The sequence below is a fragment of the Rhagoletis zephyria genome, unplaced genomic scaffold (genome assembly GCF_001687245.7).
Source record: "Rhagoletis zephyria isolate East Lansing unplaced genomic scaffold, Rhagoletis_zephyria_1.1 Rzeph_scaffold_03843, whole genome shotgun sequence".
NCBI lineage: Eukaryota > Metazoa > Arthropoda > Insecta > Diptera > Tephritidae > Rhagoletis > Rhagoletis zephyria.
The window spans coordinates 23,871-44,939 of record NW_016160926.1 but is presented as its reverse complement, the minus strand read 5'-3'; the positions used below and the strand labels follow the sequence as shown (position 1 = coordinate 44,939).

Genomic DNA, 21,069 nt, shown 5'->3' with positions numbered 1-21,069 from the left:
CACTTTAATAAAGGAATTACGCCAACGCCTCCCTACAAATATTGCCACACTAAAAAAAAATTGACTTTTTTCGGTTGGAAATGCATTAACAGTAATTAAACCAAAAGTATTTGTTCAACTACAGCAACAAAGACACAAATATAATGCCGACGAAATAACATCCATAGAGATGCAATGGCAACGGTTAACGTTACATACCTGGAGTAATTTAGACTCAACTGTAAAATTTTGGGCCGAAGTTTATCAATTTCGAAATGCCCTAGGAGAAAACCTTTTTGCTGACCTTTCCAACCTAGTTTTTAGTTTTCTTGTTTTGCCTATAAGTAATGCAGACGTAGAGCGAATATTTAGTTCAATGAATATAATAAAAACTAAGCAAAGAAATCCAATGTGCGTTAAAACGTTAAACGCTATTTTATATATAAGATACGGTTTAAAACGTGAAGAAAAATGCTGCCATAATTTTACTGTAGATGACGATCTCTTACAATTAATGAATTCAGGTGATATATACAATAGTGATTCATTTGATGATGAGGAATATACACTCGATATAAATTAATGGTGTTAACTAGTCTTTCGTTTCTTGCGATTTATTTAAATAAAGCATGTGAATTTTCACTAAAACATTTTAGCCGTTTTTTGCCAGAGTCTATGTGAAATTTCACTCAAACATTTTAGCCGTTTTTAGCCGCTTTTTTTTGCCAGTCTAGCCGGTCGGCCCAAAAAGTTCTGGCAACACTGGTGAGGTCAGCATCTAAGGAAATCGAATAACAAATTGCTTAGCGTCGCCACAAGGAAGAATATGAATAATTCAAAAAAAAAACTTCAAAAAGCCACCAATAAATCATCAAGCAATTGTCTGACTCTTTAATATATATCGGATGTCTTATGGTCTGATTATGGCAACTTAACGTAACTTACAGGCTCTCACTTAAAAATTCTCTTAAATGGATGTTGCTTGTAAACGAATAGCCGAAACTTAACGTCAACTTAATGCCACGTCTTAATCTGTTCATTTTGATTTTCTAAGTTCTAAGTACCGTTAAGTTAAGTTAAGTTGTCATAATCAGCATTTTAGTCTCTATTCACTTCACTTCACTATCACCCCCTTCTGACTTTTTGTAACGATGCCAATCCTCTGAATGCCATAAAGTAATATAAATAATATAAAAATAAAACCGCAAAATAGTGAAGGTTATTAAAAAGCAATTAGGTAAATAAAATACTACGCAGTTATATAGTGTATTTGTTATTATTATACAAATGTATCATTTAGCAAGAGTTTTTTTTTTAATAAAGTGTAATATGCTAAAATAAAGAAATAATTTTTAGACATGCAATCAAATAAAAAAAGTGTATGTTTGCAAAATACATAAATACATAATTAAAATTTGCAGTAAATAAATTTTGCCAATTAAATTAAATTATTGTTGAAATATTTATATGCATTGTATTAAAATAATAACAGCTGTACAGAATTGTAAAGAGTAAAAGGATAACCAAATTAAAACAAAAGTGTAATCAAATAAAACTTAAAAAAAAAATTAATCAAAATATGTTAATAAGCAGTAGAACTAAAGAGCTGCCAGATCGTTTTGCGTATAAATAAAATAAGCATTTGCCAAATTGTTATTCCACAAGTGGTTGATGATTAGTCACATGCTCGCCGGTCATCCGGCTGCCAACGACGGCCGCACGCAGCGTTCTACGCAAGAAACTCTCCTTACGCCTAGGCGTAGCCTTTTTCGCAACAGCTTTCACATTTTTCTCTGTAGACTTTTGCCCTGGAGCGCCATGCCCACCGCCACTGCCGCTGCCGCTGCCGCTGCCGCTGCCACTACTTTTTCCACTACTACCACTAGCTTCGAAACGGCATCATCGCTGCTCGCGCGGCGGCGTAGCGTTTATTAAAGTGATAATAAAATAGCGACCATTTTCTCGAATTATTTTCTCGGCTTCGTGGTCAAAAGCGTTTGTGCTTACTTTTGTTTTTAAATACTCTTCAAAACTGTGATAAAACTGAGGAAATGGAGCAAGGTATGGTTCCAACGGGGAGCATATAGGATCAAAGGTGTCCGCGCTAATAACCACTAGGGAGCATAGATGCGAAAGTAAAACACTGAGTTCATTAAAAATCTTCATTGGGTCTGCATTATTGCTTTCGAACAACTTGTTTACTTTTTGCACCTGAAAATTAGGCCAATAGTAAAATCGGCTAAAACGGCTAGCTTTTTTTTACAAACCGGCTAACAAATTGGCTGCCGGCTAGATCGAATTTTCTCCGGCTAGTTGCTATCAAAACCGGCTAAATCTAGCCGGAAAACGGCTAAAATGGCAACGCTGGTCCTCACAGTGGACCTATCGTCATATCTGTGCAGTCATTTTGTTTTGGTTACATTTCATGTTTTCATAATACGCTGCTGGACCTCGGCTATGGCTGTTTATAGTTTTCTATACACCGTTTTATTTTTTCGCGAAAGCTCTCTCCCATAAAGTTCTGGATCCAGGAATTCCTCGAATTTCACACTTTCTGCAGATGAAAGTGCTTTAGTTTGTTTCATATTCGCTATGTAATACTTTCAAGCGAATGAAAAAAGTAATCAACTTTTTGGAGTTGTTTATCAAATAGCTGCATCAAAAGCTCACTATGCTGTAAGTACTGTGCGCCAGAGTCAAAAGCTCTGATTTAGATCTATCAGCAAAGATTCTGAACATTCTGATTACACAGGCCATTGGTTCCTCCCTGCTATTACGACGACAAACTTTCTAAGTAATTTTAACTTTCCGAAAAAAATAATCAGAAGGCAAATCCAATATCTCTAAAGAGCTACTAATACTAGGTTTACATATAAGTAGATTATCCTCATTTTCGAGTTTAACTCCCTAATCTGTAATTAAAAAAAGATATTAGCCATACAAAATGCGTCCCTCGTTAATCTCTAATTATAAAATAATCTCAGATTAAACCGATAACTAGTTTTATCGATCATTTTTGCGAAGAAGAGGAGAAATGCCAAATGGTAAAGTAAACAAAAATGGACGCTAACAAGAAAAAGAGGTTTGTAAAGTTGTTTTTAATAAAATATTAGTTAAAATATATTTAAATTGCTTAATAAAGCAGAAAAAAGTGAGAATAACAAGCACAACAAATTTGGCAGCTAATAATCTGAAGATTTGTCTGTGTAAACGGGGTGATTAAAAAACGAGCTTTGATTGAGGTTAAATTTATATGTAAACATACTTTAATTCACGATTTTCATATCCATACAGGGGATGCCTCATCCAAAAGTTATAAATCTAGAGACGATGAATATAGTAATGCATTGAATTCCTCCCCTCATGTTGTAGAAAAAGCAGTTGTGACCAAAGCACGTTCGGAAATTTCTGTAGTGAAACCAAGTCAAATTTTTAATTCTCCTAAAAATAATTGCCACAACGCTTAATTCATTGAGGACTTCAATAAAAATGAAAGTCCAAGGACTTTCTGTTAGATTTTACGTGTCTGAACTCAGAATTACGCTATCAGCTCAGGTTTTGTTGTTTTTTTAATATCCTAACCTTAACAAAGGCAAAATGAGGTGTTTGGTCTGTTTTCGAGGTTACGTGGCATAGCGAAATTTTTATTATTCAAAAAGTATATAAAAAAAAGTATAGAGAAACTTTCATTTTCCATTTAATGTTGAGGTTTGATGCAAAAACAATTTTCGCAATTTTTTTTTTTTAATTTCTCATATTGTGTTCAATTATCGATCATTGATTTTGGAGTTTTAGCGCCTGGTTTCCTTTTCCTTAAAATTATTTAAGTTTGCGTTTTTAGACCACCGTCAGCATGTAGAGCATCCACATTAAGCATTCGTATACACAGCCGTAACAAAGTATTGGCACAGCAAATTTTTCACAATATGTATATGCAACAATTATTATTCTAATATTTTTCCACCAATATTGCATAAAAATATGGTTCATTCTGCAACAAAAAACATAAAAATANGTATGCAAAAATTTTTATTCTAATATTTTTCCAACAATATTGCATAAAAATATGGTTCATTCTGCAACAAAAAACATAAAAATATAATTCCTTAACTTTTGTGCAAAACTGGCGAAAATTCAGCAAATTTTCAACTTTTTAATCAGATTTTTTACAATTTTTTTGAGTATGCATTAAATTCTATTAAAAAAACGGTAAGTCCTCGCTACTTAAAACTTGTACTTTATTTAATAAAATTGATTGGGCTACAAATCTGCATACTCAAAAAATTCTACAAAATTTGCTGAATTTTCGCGAGTTTTGCACAAAGTTAAGGTATTATATTTTTATATTTTTTTGTTGTAGGTTGAACCATAATTTTATACAAAATTAACGGAAAAATATTAGAATAAAAATTGTTGCATATATTGTGAAAATTTTGCTGTGCCAATACATTGTTCCGGCAGTGTATTTTAAAATTAAAATAAAAGCAACAAATATGCGCAATTTTAATCGTAATCCATATTCGATTTTATTGTTTAGTAATTTCTTATAAAGTTTTTGTATCACATAAATCAGGTGCAGTAATTATTATTATTCAATTTGCCCTAAATATATATGTATGTATACATTTGCAATAAAATTTTAAATCTAAGTTTATTTTTCATTCTTCATGCGCGCATTTAAAGTGGACAACAACGCTGAGATCGACAAAATATACGCACAAATCGCATGGTGTCTGTATAATGCCGCAAGTAATAATCTAATTTTCACATAAAATTTCAATTTACTAAATGCATACATTGTTGCCACATATCCAAGTATCTACATATAAGCGCAGTAATCACTTGCTAGATGAACCCAGACATCGCATACAAACTTAGCATACATACATATGTACATACATACATTCACACTATGTATGCACTCATTCGTGATCTAATAAATGGTGAGATCTGAGCTATACACCAGCCTGATAAAACACATTCGTTCACAAAAATTCAGTCATTTCTAAAAATAATATTTTTTATTTTTTTTTTGCTTAAAAAAATATACCTAAATTATCATTGTTATATTTCTGTACGCACACACGCGCGCTCTCTTTCGTCGCTGAACTCCACCATTGCACTGTAGAAATTCAAGCGATGCGTCAACAAGTGATCGAGGGTGGACTCGCTGGTGGCACCTTTAATTCCTGGAGGCAAGTTGAACACAATGCACCCAAGCACGGTCGGCGTAAACGAGTTCAAGATTTGTTTGAGCAAGCAATTGATGCAGGTGTCAACTAACCGTGTTTTTACGTTAACTCATTTTTTAATAAATTCAATTGAAAGTTTTATTTACATTTTGTAATGCGTTTTTTGTTTTTTTTTGTTTAATTTTTTTTTTTTGTGTTTCTGCGTGTTACAACGTTTGTGCCATTTTTTTCCTAATAAATTATGTTTTGCAAAAATTAATATAAAACTAAAAATTTGTAAAAAATATATTTTTGTTGAATTTACGGTTTCTTGTATTATATGTATGTATGTATGTACTATTTAATTTTATTCAGTTCTAGTTGCTTTAATTTCTGCTGTAGATATTGTTGTAGACTTTCTGTTAACCGTACCGGTACTCCTCAAGCACTTGGGCCAAAATCTATTTTACTTCTTCTCTAACGGTAAGTACTTGTTTTTTTTTTAAATATTTCCGCTTTTAATTTCATTTGATTTTTCGCTTAAAAATTTTGGTCACCATAACTCATTCACACTGGAGCACTTCGTTATAACTAAGTATGTAGGTACCACTTTGATACACACACACCCGTTCGCATGTAAATACTGGTAAAAACATACATACATTTTGGATTGATTACTCTTATTTATTTACTATCGTGAATGGTTTTCATGCAATTAATTGTTAAATTTATTTTTTCTTGCAATACTTTCAGAAATCAAGGCAAAGAAAAAATCTGCAGGTAAGCATTTAATTTATTCTCTAAAATATGAATATTTAAATATTCAAACATTTCGAAATCATAAGCGAGTAAAAATAGGAAACTTATGCCGAATTTTCACGAAAATTAAATCAACTTTTCACTTTTATTATTTTGAGTAATAAATACAGATTATTTTTTCTTTTTAATTTTCAAGTACAACCCAAAGTTTAATTTTCTAGGCATTCATTAAAAACGAAGTTAGGATTTTGGAAATACTTTTCGATCTGAATGTTTCCAAAAATCTTGAAATGTCGGAAAATGCCTAAAATTTCCGAATGATCTTGAAACCTCAAATGAATTTTGAAATGTCTCGTAAAACTCCCAAAAGTTCCCGACAAAAAGCAAACATGATCCCGAAAAATCCAAGAAATATTTTGAAAAGTCTCAAAAAAAAACATAAAAATCAGTGCCTAGAAAATATCTGGCAAATTTTATTTTTAAATTTTTGGCACTGAAAAATTTTATTGAGCGTGAGGCCGATTTTAATTAAAATCTTTGTAGAAAATCAACAATAATTTACACTTGCTGGAAGTTATAGCTGCTATTTCGGAGATCACCACATCTCTTCCTCAGAGTCAATGGAAAAATTTGATCCAGTGGATCGTGTGAATAAAAATTAAGCAATTGCTTTTGTTTAAAATTTCAGACCGTTTACTTAAATTCATTTGAATAAATCGGAGAAAAGTTCTGAAATTTTAAGGAAAATTAATTGCTTAGTTTTTATTCATACGGCCCAGTATGTATGCTCGAAAGACTCTGAGAACAGGAATCATTTTGAGTGAAAAAATCGGAAGAGTAAAACTCCAAACTTAATATTCAATTAAATTTTAATTTTTATGACAACAAATTCACCCGTTCTATATATAGCTCATGATTTCGTAAATTTTATTTATAAATTTATTAGGGTGGTAAACAATCATTTTAGTCTATAATAAAATCGTACATTCATACATCAATTTTAAAGAGCACAAAAGTTTGCAAGTTTTTTGTTTGCTTATTATTAGGTTTGTATAGTAACCAATAGTCAGTACTAATTTGTACTGGAACCTGCAAATTTTTACTGGAAAAGTGTATGATAACCCAAAAAATTTGCAGGAGAGCAACAAATCGAGAGCGCAACAACACGGGAGAGCTGCAAATTCTTGCTAGTGAAATTTCTACTAGCAGAAATTAGCTAGCAGAAGAAGAAGAAGAATAAATGTCAAAAGCCGCCATTTGTTGAATTGGTTTAGCACAAACAAAAGTAAAATAAGTGAAAATTGAAATATTAATGATGTACTAGACTGTGTAAGTGCTTGTGTGAAAAGCAAAGAGTTTAAAACCGATTTATAAATAGTAAAATGTTTACAGCAGAATATCAAAAGGGTGCAACAACTATTCACTTGCAAGTTTTTACTAGTTTTGCGTTCAGTAACTTTTTCTGCTAGTTTTCGCTTCTTGTCAATTTTACGCTCTATTTTGCTTTTATTTATTTATTTGTTACAGTCTTGCGACTTAAAAGTACAGATAGGTATTTTTAATATATAACAAAGTATGCGTATATGTAAGTTTAAATTTTCAATTACAAAGCTGTTTATGTTTCTAAAACTATCAAATAACCTATATAAATGTATATTGTCTAACTAGTTTGGTAGCTGGCGAGGCCTAGTCTCCAGTCTACCTTTAAATATGTACTATGTGCAGCAGGCGGAAAGACCTTGTTTCCGCTCCGCGTTGCTCACGAGTTGGTAGTCACGGTCGGAAAGGCCGAGTCTCCGATCCATGTTCCCGTCGTCATTAATATGCAAACCCTGACGCTGGATTCCGTGATGTGAGGCGGGCGGAAAGGCCTAGTTTCCGCTCCGCGTTATGGTCGGGCTGTTGGGCATAGTCGGAAGCTTTCGTATGCTAGATCATTTGCTGCTTGGTCGGATGGAAAGGCCTGGTTTCCATTCCGTTCCGTGCTCTCCTACCTAATAGCCAGAGTTTTACAGTGATCAAATAGTTGTCTTTTAAAAGCAACAAAGTTATCACAGTCTTTAACATGTGGCGGTAACTCATTAAAACACTTTAAACCTTTATAAAATATATTTTTTTTGTCTACCTCTGTTCTATAAAGTGGGAGTCTAAAGCAATTGTTTTCCCTGAGTATATATGAATGAGTTTCATTTATATACCGAAGATTGTCGCTCAGATAGTCTGGAAGTTTACCGTTCTTTATGTTGTATACGAATTTCATAGCATGATAGAAAACCTGTTGCTTAACACTCAACCAATTCATTTACGCTCTGGCTGCAATGTTTTACTGGAAAAGTTACTATACAAACCTATTATTATTATTTTTTATCCCTGCTTTCCTTCTCTATTCTATTTTGTATAACAGCCGAAAAAGATTCCGGGTTCCTTCGGATTGGTTCTTTGAATGTCCGAGTGAAGAAGACAACCGAAGCGTTCAGCAACTTCTTGGGAGTGGGCAATGGTCATACACTCTCGCAGGCGGGAGCAGCAAGTCGCCTTCACCAGCGATCTCACCGACACCATCAGCAAGATCATCATCATCAGCATCATCCTCCCGGTGGTATGACTGCACGGAATCCGATGATGATGATGATGAAGACGAAACAATTAGGAACTGAAACAACTATAAGCAGCAAAAGTAGTAGTAAAAGTAACAACAAAAAACAAAGTGTTTCCTCGCGTGCCAGTGTTCCTGTCAATATGAATAGTTTAACGAGTAAATTTGAAAAGTTGCACAAATCATGGGGCTCTGCCGACAATATACAAAATAACGAAGACGAACGACGAGACGACAAAGCGATTATGCCACCACCGAAAAATATTGATTCGTTTGTGAAGAAGAGGCAAAAACCGATAGCAACACCAACAATGCGCTCATCGGTTACATCGTCCCTGGTAACAGATTCTCCACGCGATTCCATTTCATCATCGAATTCCAGTACAAATCTGATTTATGGCTACAGTAGTATGCCTACGACGCCAAATCAAAAACGAGCGCCTATAGGTCGAGCGCCATCCGATATGTTAATGGACTCTGACTCGGATTCCGCCTGTGGTTTTGATGCGAATTGGGCAATGAGTGGTCGAACTTCGGTGAGCAGTGGAAATTTGCAAGCTCCTCAGTGTTAATTTGTACATATACATATGTATATATATATATGCTTAAATACATACATACATACATATGTAGTTGATATTTTTAAAAATTCAGACATACTTATACACATACAAACATAGGTTTAAAGGCTCAATTGAAAAAAAAAGAAACTGAACTTTTATTAATACGGTTTTTTATGTAAATTTTATACATTACCTAATTACATCCATTAATAAATATACACATACACCGTGCTACTTAAATGTAAAGCCATCTAAAATACGAAGGTGCAAAAATAAAATTAAATTCTTTAAATATACATACATATGTACATACATACATAAATACGTTTTTTGACGTAGAATACGTCTTACCTTAAGGTATGGGGGCTATGTTCAAATGTTGTAGTTGTAATTTTTAGAGCTTCACAAAAACGCTTATTGCACGAGAACTAATAAAGCGATTTCAAAGAAAAGTGTGGCGTTTCAAAGATAAAATTCCAAACCTGTCGACAGATTCATTTTTGTAAATAACCAATTCGGTTTCTGTCGTAAAAACAACGGTAAACATTGCCTTATTTTGGGGTCAATTTTGAGCCTTTAAAGTGCTCTAGCAACTTATTGTTGGCATATATAACTTTCATTTTCGGGATATAGGTTCTTTGGAGCAGTAGAAATATTATCGGGTACAAATTTTATATAAATTTAACAAATATTGAGCATTTTAAGGCAAAAAATTGTTGAAAAAATTTGCAAATTTTTTTCATTACCAAAATGCTCGAAAACCGCTCGAATGATTTTGTTTTTGTTTTCTTTAATCAAAAATTCAAGAGTTTTCCTTTCGTTTGGTATATGGGAAGTATTGGTTGATATCTTCTATATATGTTTATTTTATTCAAATATATGGGCATAAATGATTTTCCATACAAAATCACCTCGTCATCATTTTGCAAACACGTGCATATGTTGGAAGTGTGGGAAGGAGACAAAAAGTATGTATGCGTATGTAATGCGGCTTTTGATAAACAGAGGCGCGCTATTTATAACCTAATCGCAGCGTGTGTACATATGTAAATACATACATACGTACATATGTTGATTGCAGTTAATGTGGATCTGTTTCTATTCTTAGTGTGTGATTTCGTTTTTGACTTGGATATGCTCTTAACCATACCACGTATTCTACGTTTAAATATAGCGGCTGTATCTCCGATACAGCCTGCAGACCAAGACGAAGGCGCTGGACTGTTCCTTTTTTTTACATATTTACAGTGACGAAGAAAAGTATTGGCACAGTGAATTTCTCGCAGTATATTTGCTATTACATATTTAAACTTTGTGCAAAACTCAACAAAATTCAATAAATTCGCATACTAATTTGTGACTTTGTATTCAGAGAGAAAGTTTCTAAGTATTCAGTTTTGTAGCCCATTCAATTTTAGTATAACAAAGCACAAGCAATTTTTTTTCGCGCAGCTTCTTCCAATTTTTTTTTTTTGTATGGAGAAAATGAGCAACTAGGGATGAAACGATAAGATACTCGATACTTTTCTTTCGATACCAAGTAATTTTGGCATCGGCGATTTTTCCTCCACTGTTATTCCTAAGCGCCTTGTTCTTCATAGCTTCACTGCATACTTAGAATTTTTCTAAACTAGAATAAAATAATAATAAAAAGTTGCAAATTAGTATACAAATTTATAAAATTTTTCTGAGTTTTGCACAAAGTTTAGAGATTTTGCTTTTATTTATTTTTATAAAAAATTATTGAAACTAAATTAGAATCAAAAAACTTCGCATATATTGTGAAAAATTTGCTGTGTCAATACTTATTGGCGGCAGTGTATGTATGTAATCTATTTATTTTTTAATTCGGTCTTACAGACTATTCAATGCTTAGTTAAGTAAAAAGAAATTTTGTGCATTGTCGAGCATATTTTATATGGAAGAAAATGCACAATACCGTCAGCCAAAAAAATTTATTAAAAATCAACGCGCTTTTCTAGCGTCTTGAAATTTGCACTTTCACCTACTAAAATTTAGGGTCCAGATATTCCAGGCGTATGCCCTCAAATCGTAATCCTTTCTACGTCCGCCGTGTTCGTCATCAATCAGCCTCATTGCTTAAGTCGCAAATTAGGCTAAGTTATACGACTCGACAACAGTAGCATTGTCTATTGTCGTACTGAAATAAGTAAACGACCAAAATCAAGCAATGCCAGAATTTCTACAAAACTTCATAGCTGAATTGCTGAATTGCTGAATACATTAACAAAGTACCTAAAATTGCGGTTACAAGAAATGGTAACAAAAATTTTCCGGCTACAAAATCATCGGTTATGTGTAGAATAGATCTGTAGGTGTCGTATATTTGTTTTTGTTAGGTAAACTTATAATATTAACAGAAGCTCAATAATAGAAGTGCATCGCATATTAAAAGTTTGAAAATTGCCAATTTTGATGAAACATTTTTATATTTGGAAGTTATGTATATTTAGGTGTGTTCATTATTTGTTCAGCTGCTGTCAAAAATTAAAAAGAGGAAAATTAAAGCACCACGCACATGCAACCCTGGCACTGGCACACGTGCATTTGGTTTTTTATTTGGAATACGCTTACTGAATGGAAACCAATTTTTAATAGCATTTTATAATAAAAAATTGACAAAATGGGTAAAAAAGATAAAAATAAGAAGAAAGGTAAAGGTGCTGAAAAGACTGCAATGAAAACAGACAAAAAATTGGCTGCCAAACAGAAACGAATGCTGGAGAAATTGGGCGAGGTAACAATTGTAAACAGTAAACAATTGATTGAAACGTTGTTAAAATTTTCCTTTGGTAGGCTGACATAGCTGAGGTGGTATCCAAATTAGAAGCTGAAGAAGCCCGACGTAAAACTGTCACGGAGGAATTGTGCTCTCCACCAGCGCCACGCTCAAATTTTACTTTCGTTGCACATCCAGAAAAGGAGGAGCTTATACTTTTCGGTGGCGAATTCTATAACGGACAACGCGTTTGTGTCTACAACGATTTGTTTTTCTATAATATTGCTAAGAACGAGTGGAAACAGGTACGAGCACCGGCTGGACCGGCACCGCGTAGCGGTCATCAAATGGTTGCAGTAGCCGCTGATGGAGGTCAGCTATGGGTAAATAAGAAATACATGTATATATATCCAGTCCACTACTGTATTTAACTTAAAATATATTTTATTAATTGAAGGTATTTGGTGGCGAGCATGCTAGCCCATCCCAGATGCAATTCTATCACTATAAAGACCTATGGGTGATGCGTCTGAAAACCCGAACTTGGGAAAAAGTTAACGCGCAAAACGGTCCCAGTGCTCGGAGCGGCCATAGAATGGTCGCCAACAAAAAACGTCTCTTTATATTTGGTGGTTTTCATGACAATAATCAATCCTATCGATATTTTAATGATGTCCACATATTTTCTTTGGAGTCGTATGAATGGTTGAAAATCGAAATCAGTGGGGCTATAATACCAGCCCCCCGTTCTGGATGCTGCATGGCTGCCTGTCCGGATGGAAAAGTACTTATATGGGGCGGTTACTCGAAAGCAGCAGTTAAGAAAGATGCTGATCGCGGCATAGTCCATACAGATATGTTCAGCATTGTGCCTGACAGTAAGTGATAATCATAAAATTTTTTTATTGCCTTTACTTTAAATTCCAACAGCTTAATTTTGTTTATAAACAATATACATATTACAGAAAGTTGCACCAACGAAAAATTCAAGTGGGTTACTGTGAAAGCTGGAGGATACCGACCTCTACCAAGGAGTAGTGTCAGCTGCACTACTGCGCCCAATGGAAAAGCCTATTGCTTTGGTGGTGTCATGGACATCGATGAAGATGAGGAGGATATCAAAGGTCAATTTGGTGAGGACCTTTTGGCTTTAGACCTAAATGCACAAACATGGCGCTTATTAGAAATCGCGAAAAAAGAAAGGAAAGTCGGCAAAAAACAAGATGATATGTCCTTACAGGACGTGGAAATGGAATCCTCAACGAACATGCCCGAAACAATCAGTACAGATGGCGTATTTACTGTCACTGTAGCGGGTCGAAGTGGAAGCAGTTGTAACACCTCGTTACCTAAGGTTCCAAGTTTATTTCCAAATCGACGCCCGAAAAATTTACCATCACCTCGCATGAATTCGGGTTTATGTGTTTGCAAAGGTACACTCTACGTATATGGCGGCTTGTATGAGGAAGACAACAAACAGTATACATTTAATGATTTTTATGCCTTGGATTTACATAAGCTGGACGAGTGGAAAGCGATAATTCCCAATGACATGAATGCTCACGAATGGGTTGATAGTGAGAGTAGTGATTCGGGGGATGATGATGACACAGAAAGTGATAGCGAAAGTGATGATGATGCGGACGGAGGAATGGAAACTGATTAGTCAGCTAAGTTTTGAAGCTAAACCAAGGTGAATGAAATAGAATAATAAAGGCCAATTTAATGTTTATAAAATTACATAACTATATATTTCTCGGGTAACTTTAATACAAGAATACATGCTCAACCGATTGCATACTATATCTACGCTCAACAATCGCAAAGTTGTATCAGTTCCGTTAGGATACGTCGGGTGTCTTCAGGTGTGGCCACTTTATGTGCTATTACACGAGGATCAATGAAAATTTCGTAATCATTACCACCAGGTTCAGTCTTATCTCCAAAGAAATGTATTTCCTTAAATTTATAATTCGCTTCAATATAACGTAGGGCATACGTCTTATCCCATCCCTTAGGGAAAACATCAAAGCTGATTTGTCCGCCAATGCTATATTGTAGATCGACATCTGCAAATTCTTTCTGAAGTTCTTTTATCATGTCTTCGCGCACATTATGTTTCTTCTCGTATTCTACAAACATATTTCGTTCGCTTCGTGTACACTGTCTGCCCATTGGACAAACATTCAGCATGCCATTTCGGAATTCTATAAATGTTCCCCGTTTGATTGGCAAATCCAACTCGGACAGGTAGCGGAGCACGAAATTAATAAATCTTTTTAATGTTGGCTCACCCAAATGTTGAACTATGTTTTGTTTCCCAGCTTCCTTACCATGATCAATTTGCACCAAGCCATTTTCAGGAAAAAGAAAATCAAACTGCTCAAGTATTTTTTGGCCATTTAACTGCTCAAACATTTTTTCCAAATCGGACCCACCCACTGTAGCAATGTGTGCCCGTGGTTTCACTTTGGAATAAAGAAACGCTTCGAATTCCGGTTGGATATTCGTGCGAGGATAAGTCAATGTACCATCCACATCAAAAAGCAGTAAAATTTCATCTCTTTTTAGATTTGCTGTCGCCATTTTATAAAACGCAGTTTATTAATTTTTTATTCCTAAAATGATTAAAAACTATTGGAAATTAGAGGCAGTGAATAATGCAGAATGTTTAATAAACAAGATTTCGAATGATTCATGAATTCCACGTATCAGTTTGGGCACTGATAAGGCGATATCAGCTGATTTGTAGTATTGCCATCCCAAAAACAGAAGATTGCGATTTTTTTGTTATTTAGATTTTCGTTGCCCTTTCATTGACGTTCGCTGTCATCGCTCGCTTTACTGGCGTATGCACTGCCGCCATTCTAAACATTTCTTTGGGTGTGTCATTTAGTTTATGGTGTAAAAAATATTTTAAACAACGCCAAAATGTTCAAAATAAGTGTACTAAATATTCTTTTGTGGCTGCTGGTAGCGAAGCATTCAGGTAAGTGAATTGAAATATTTATTGTGAAAGTCGGGAGCTCCTAACCAAGTTGGAGAAGCAACATTAATAAAATGACGCATTCCACACAATAGTAAAAAATGGGCGTTTCTATATATAAATTTTGATGCAATCGACTTCATGAAGCACCATGATAAATAATAGAAAACTTGGGATTATTATATGATTTGTTTCCGAGGCAATATTTGCTCCTTCGCTTCCATAGTTTCATTCAGTTTAGAAGTTTCCCCCCCAACAGGTGGGTTATTGGGCTTTATCAAATATGTAGTTGAAAATTTCTTGAACAATCTTTAAAGTGTATTAATTAGAGACAAATTAACCTAATATTTATTTATTCACAGATGCCCAACATTACTATGAAAATGAAAAACAAGTAAAGAACATGATTTGGTGCACGAAAAGCATAGAAGAACAACACAAGTGTCAGAACTTAACTGTTGCCATCGAACGAGATCGAGCCATTTTCGATGAGGCATTTCTAAATCTCACTTGTTTGATGGGATTTAGCGCGGATGAATGTATACACCATGTTGATCGTGAGAAGGCACATGTAACGACGCTGGATGCTGGCGACGTATTCACGGCTGGCAGATACAATTCTCTGGTGCCCATAATGCAGGAGAAGTTTGTTGGAGGTCTGCCAAATTATCATGCTGTGGCGGTCATCAAAAAAGATACACTGCAAGATGTCTACAGTTTGAGAGAGTTGCGAAACAAGCGTGCCTGCTTCCCGTGGGTGGGAAGCATGGCTGGTTGGATTGTGCCCATATATACGGTAGGCTATTAGAATATTGATGTACATAACACATTAATTTAATTTTCCCTTTGTCTTATTCTAGTTACAACATGAAGGAGGAATGGAAGTAGTGGACTGTAATAATCAGGTAAAAACTGCCGCCAACTACTTCAACAATTCGTGTGCCGTTTACTCATTAATCAACAAGTACAATCCGATTGGTGATAATTCTGATAAGTATGTTATTTCATTCGAATACCTATACATTTTTTTTTTTTCAAAACAATCGCTACACTTGTCACTAGACTCTGTGCACTATGTACTGGTAAAATACCTGGAGGAAGATGTTCTGCAAAAGACCCCTACTATGGCTATGATGGTGCTTTCCGTTGTTTGCTGGAAGCGGGCGAGGTAGCATTTTTACGCGACTCGACAGTTACCGAGATGTTACAAACTGACGAGTTCAGTAAGTTAAACCAATATGCTCAAAGCAAACGTTTTTCAAACTTTTTTCCAATCTTTGAGAAATTCTTGATTCTCAAGTGGAGATCCAACACTTTTCACACGGTTTGACTAAAAGTTAAATAAAATTTTAATTTAAATTGATATCCGAACTTTTCTCAAGTAGAGAACTCAGATTATTTTCTATACAAAAATGTGCCGTTTTGTTAGAGAATGCGTTGGTTCTCCAATTGAGGTACTTGAAAAAAAAACATAAGATAGGGTGGTCCAAAAATGCATGTGAAAAAGTTCTTAAAAATCAATATGTTTCTATCGGAAAACTCTGCTTGTTTGCAGGAGATTCCCAATAATAATAACCAATTTTTTATTTAACCATTTTTTCATTGCAACTATAATTTATAGGTCCGCCATAAACCCACGAAAACCCCGAAAAATTCTAACAATTGGGTACTATTATTGAAAGTCTCCTGAAAAGAACAACAGTTTCCAGATCGAAAAATATTTATTTTCAAGAATTCTATAACATTTCTACGGAAAGTTGTTTTTCTCATATAAAATGACATGGAAAACTTTGAGCGCTTTGAGCGACCTTTAAATATGTTTTGATTTCAAAATAAAAAAGTACACCCCTAACCATTTTTTTGATATAGAACAATCCTAGGGGGTGAGAGCATTACAATTCCGACTTTACTGTTTTTGGACCACCCTAACCTACATACATCCATAGCCAAAATAATAAAAACGCCTTATTTTGACCAGTTTTCGTTGTATTTCTTTGTTTATTTCTTTGCAAAATTTGTGCAAAAATTAAAAAAAATTTCAAATTTGCTCTAAATTCTCAAATTTTTAATCAGTTTTTTTATAGCCCATTACAAGTTAGTTAGTTAGTTGCAAAAATCCGTTGGCGAACATACTTGTATGGCAGAAAATGCGGGAAAAAAGTTGCCAAAAATTTCTTTGCAACTTAAAACTTACACTTTATCAAATTTTAATAGGGTATAAAACTGCATACTCAAAAAGAATTCTAAAAAATCTTATTAAAAAGAGAATTTAGATTCGACTTTGTATAATTTTAATAATATTTGCACAAAGTTTGAAATATGAATTTATATTAGATATTGCGCTGCTCTTTAATAAATAATAATAATAAATATTAAATAAACAAAAGAAATGTGAGACGTTTCTATTATTTTGGCCATGGGTGTATTTAATCAAAATTGTTAATATAAAAAAATTAAGTTCTCATAAAATGATTAATTTGTCATAATTAGAAAGCCTATCGCCTGATCGGTTTGAGTTACTTTGTCGTGACGGTCGTCGCATGCCAGTAAACGAATATCGGCAATGTAGCTGGGGTGATATTCCTTCCGATGCTGTTGTTACTTCATCTGCACGAAGTTCGTTCGAGCGTAAAAAATTCCAACACTTCTTGCGTCGCATAGTTGAACTTTATTCAGATGCTCTGCGCGATGAAGCCAACCAATCCAATCAGCAGAATTTGCGCGGCAATGCAGGTTTCGGCAATAATAATTTCAACTATAATAATAATAATGATCAGTATGCCAATACGTATGGTGTAAACAACAATAATCCATATAACGCCAATAATCCATATGACACATCGAATACTTACAATCGGAACCCTTATGATTCGTATGATGGTGGTAGCAGTGCTAACAGTGGATTTCGCAATGATCGCTTAGATTCGAGCTTCACAACAGATCGGAATTACCCAGATGGTGCGAATGAAACTACTTTGTATGAAAAATTCCGAATATTTGAGTCACGCCGGTATGGTAAAGCAAATCTTATGTTCCAAGTGAGTTATATTATCCTCTACAATAAGAAATCCGATATTATGTTTGAGAACGTTCTAACTGCTAAAGTTCTTTGTAGGATTCCGCTCGCTCCCTTGCTCTTATTGCAGAAGATGATCAGTCGTTCAGTAAATATTTGCAAAATACTATGCAGTATATCTATGGCATCCGTGAGTGCCCGTACCTAGTATGACTTTATGTGTCACTTCCGATCCTGAGCTTGAGAAATGCATTAAAATGAAGGTTTGTTTGTGTTAAGTACTTTTTGAAAATTTGTATTATTCACTTACGCATTTTGTAGACGGCTTTAAAAGCTCAACTCCTAAAACCAGAATTAATATGTAAAAAGGAACACTCACACATTAATGCATGCAATGGATCCAATCGGGAAAAGCTGACATTGCAGTTTTTGACGCTGGTGATGTATATACGGGAGGCTTAAATTATGAATTGGTGCCTTTCATGTCCGAAGTGTATAATTTGGGAGAACCCGAGTATTATGTTGTAGCGGTTGCAAAAGAGGAGGATCCTGACACCGAGCTTACTTATCTCAAGGGCAAATACACTTGTCACACTGGTATTAATACCGCTGCTGGTTGGACCTACCCAATGGCCTTCCTTATTTCGAACGGCTGGATTCGGCCATATGGTTGTGATTCTGTACGAGCTGCTGCCGAATATTTCACCAAATCTTGTGTGCCAGGAGCTATCAGTAATGAGTATAACACTGGAGTGCCCTATGATAGCATGTGTGACCTTTGTCACGGCACAAGTTATCGTTATTGCAGACGTGATGCATCCGAAGATTACTATGGTCATACAGGTGCGTTCCGTTGCCTTGTAGAGGGAGGTGGTCATGTGGCATTTATGAAGCACACAACCGTAATGGAGAGTACGGGTGGAAAGCGCAAAGAATGGTGGGCTAGAAATACACTCAACGACGATTTCGAATTACTCTGCACCGATGGTAGGTAACCTTAACTTGTTATGATCCGATAAAACAGTAGAGTTCCGTTTTAATTTTTTAGGTACACGAGCGGAGCTAAATGACTATAAAAAATGTAATTTGGGTAAGGTGAAAGCGAATGCAATTGTAACACGGGGTGGTATCAACTACAATGAAACGCAAATTAATGCATTCATTAATTTACTAACGTACGCCCAACAACTTTACGGACGCAAGAATACAGATGATTTCAGCTTCAGCATGTTCTCCTCGCCAATGGGATTTTATGATCTCATCTTCCAAGATGCAACACGTCAGCTACTTGTTATTCCACCGAACCAACGGCGCTATGACATCTACCTGGGCAGCAACTTTATGCGCGCAAGACGCATAACTGACTGTTACGCGGGCGCAGGTCAATTAGTAGTTTCATTACCGCTCTTAATGATGTTTGCAGTACTGCTAAGGCTTTGAAAGCGTTAAAGTTGCCTTACTTTTACTTATCAAATATGTCTCAGAAACCAAGTTCAGGCATTGACACCCAAACACACAAGTGTATTACATACATACATATGTAAGTCTAGAAAAATAGGGTATCTGATAGAATTATGGGTACAAATTATAAACCATTGCCGGTTTTTTACGAGAAGGTTTTTGGTAAAAGCACAATTTTTTACAAGAGAATCTCGACTTTTTTAGATACATACATAAATACATATTTTTGTCGATTAAGCAATAATTATTGTTGTTGCATTCAATATAATTCCAATAGTTTATAAGCAGAAAAGATAATTTAGTTGTGAGTGCCTTACATGTATGGTATTAAACATTCCGTCCAAATTTTACAAACGTATTGCAATATACATATATACGCAGCACTATAATTATGTGCATAGTTTTATGTAAAATTGTCCGTCCACGAAAATTTTATTTATCCATTTTAAAAACTCGAATATAGGTATTTTTACAAAAAAATTTAAGTCAAAACTTTATTGTATTAAAATAAATCAACCAGAATAAATAGTTTTAACATTAACACTATTCCTGTTTTGTTGAAATGTGGAAACGGGAAAAAACCCCTCGGAAGTTGGCCAAGTGTCTTTATTTGAATTGCAACGGTATATCGAAACAGGAAACACCCTTGCATTTAGTGTTGCATAACTATCGATAGTGGCACCATCGATGGGTTTCGATAGTTTTTTAGTCATCCATCGATAATATCGATGATTTATTAAGCTGCATTTACATGAGGCTATTCAACATTGCTCCAGAATAATTGCTCGTGTAAATGGTGATTCAAGTATCGCTTGCCTCAAAGTAGACAGCAAGTCAACTTCTGCAGGCTATTATCGCCGGTCAAAAAATCGCCTCGTGTAAAGGCTTCAGGGTGATCCGTTAAATAGAAAATGGTTACAAAAATACAATTTTATTTACACATATTAGGCGTCTTCCCTTAAACTCGTAAAAGCCTCGCAAACTTCAGTTTTGCCGAGGGCCGAAGGTTTTATACTAAAATGGATGATAAAATACTGAAAATAAATGAAAAAAATAATAGGTGAATAAAATTAATAAATTTCATCCACTAACTGTATTAACATGGGTTTTCAGCTAATTCTCGCGATTTAAGTTATATTTTAGCCTTCATTCGAGCTGACGCGCTGGTATGAAAAATACTTCGAAACAAAAATGTATTCACAAGACCCTTTCCAACCTTTTTCCCGTAGCAGCCTCGTAAACTTGCGAGTTTTAAACAGTTTAAGGCTACCAGTTTAAGGGAATCCCCTAATTATAATGTACAGATTTATAAGCTGAAAAATAAAAATTTGCATTTATTTTCAAACTAATAGTCCATTTCCATCAAGCCTTCACTGCAGTTTGGCCTATTGAAAAAAGAAGATTACAATTTGAAGGGGGAATTGTTCATGTCATAATACAAAAAGGAAGGAAGTTTCAATAAAAAAGTTTTGCCGGATAATACAATTTTTTGATGTTTCATAAATTGTGAGTATTCTCAACGGCCTTCCCAATTCGATAATATTAAAACAATAAATCGGAGTTTTTTCTCCCATGACAACGTTGCGAACAAAGCTGTATGAGTGACCTATCGCAACACCGAATTACAAATGCAAGATTTTTGTAAAAATCCCGCGCGTAAGTGTACAAGAAAAGTTTTTACAATTATATGTCGAAGCAGCGTGGACAATAAAATAACATGTATTTCGCGACTTTGAATTTGCAATGATTTTCAGCTCAAATATTATGGCAATGTCGTAATTTTTTCGCTGGAGAGTTT

At 34.7% G+C, this 21,069-nt stretch overlaps 4 protein-coding genes across 5 annotated transcripts in view; 3 read left to right on the top strand and 1 right to left on the bottom strand.

Annotated features, from left to right (window-relative positions):
* The window catches only part of sowah (ankyrin repeat domain family member sosondowah), a 14,998-nt gene extending 5,818 nt beyond the window's left edge, over window positions 1–9,180 (top strand). The window contains exons 5-6 of the mRNA XM_017624985.1: window positions 5,904–5,930; window positions 8,314–9,180. Of these exons, the coding sequence (XP_017480474.1) occupies window positions 5,904–5,930; window positions 8,314–9,077 (791 nt within the window). The 3' untranslated portion in view covers window positions 9,078–9,180. The remainder of the gene's footprint in view (window positions 1–5,903; window positions 5,931–8,313) is intronic.
* Window positions 9,181–11,709: 2,529 nt separating this feature from the next.
* On the top strand, window positions 11,710–15,236 carry LOC108369790 (kelch domain-containing protein 4). Of its 2 annotated transcripts, XM_017624983.1 has the most exons (5): window positions 11,710–11,826; window positions 11,886–12,191; window positions 12,266–12,686; window positions 12,774–13,501; window positions 15,157–15,236. In XM_017624983.1, exons 1-4 carry the CDS (start codon window positions 11,713–11,715, stop codon window positions 13,472–13,474), a joined length of 1,542 nt encoding a protein of 513 aa, XP_017480472.1. In that variant the 5' UTR covers window positions 11,710–11,712; the 3' UTR covers window positions 13,475–13,501; window positions 15,157–15,236. The 2 variants fall into 2 exon arrangements, with proteins under 2 accessions (XP_017480472.1, XP_017480471.1); XM_017624982.1 differs by lacking the exon at window positions 15,157–15,236 and having other exon boundaries at window positions 12,774–13,627.
* On the bottom strand, window positions 13,530–14,549 carry Pmm2 (phosphomannomutase). The gene has a single exon (XM_017624984.1). It carries the CDS (start codon window positions 14,392–14,394, stop codon window positions 13,621–13,623), a length of 774 nt encoding a protein of 257 aa, XP_017480473.1. The 5' UTR covers window positions 14,395–14,549; the 3' UTR covers window positions 13,530–13,620.
* Window positions 14,652–19,817, top strand: Tsf2 (transferrin 2). Its single transcript, XM_017624979.1, is given in 10 exon segments — window positions 14,652–14,797; window positions 15,157–15,590; window positions 15,655–15,788; window positions 15,857–16,017; window positions 17,285–17,832; window positions 17,910–18,009; window positions 18,012–18,073; window positions 18,132–18,192; window positions 18,195–18,797; window positions 18,859–19,817. Coding segments are annotated over 10 exon segments (2,553 nt in total). The 5' UTR covers window positions 14,652–14,739; the 3' UTR covers window positions 19,251–19,817.
* Window positions 19,818–21,069: the final 1,252 nt, after the last annotated feature.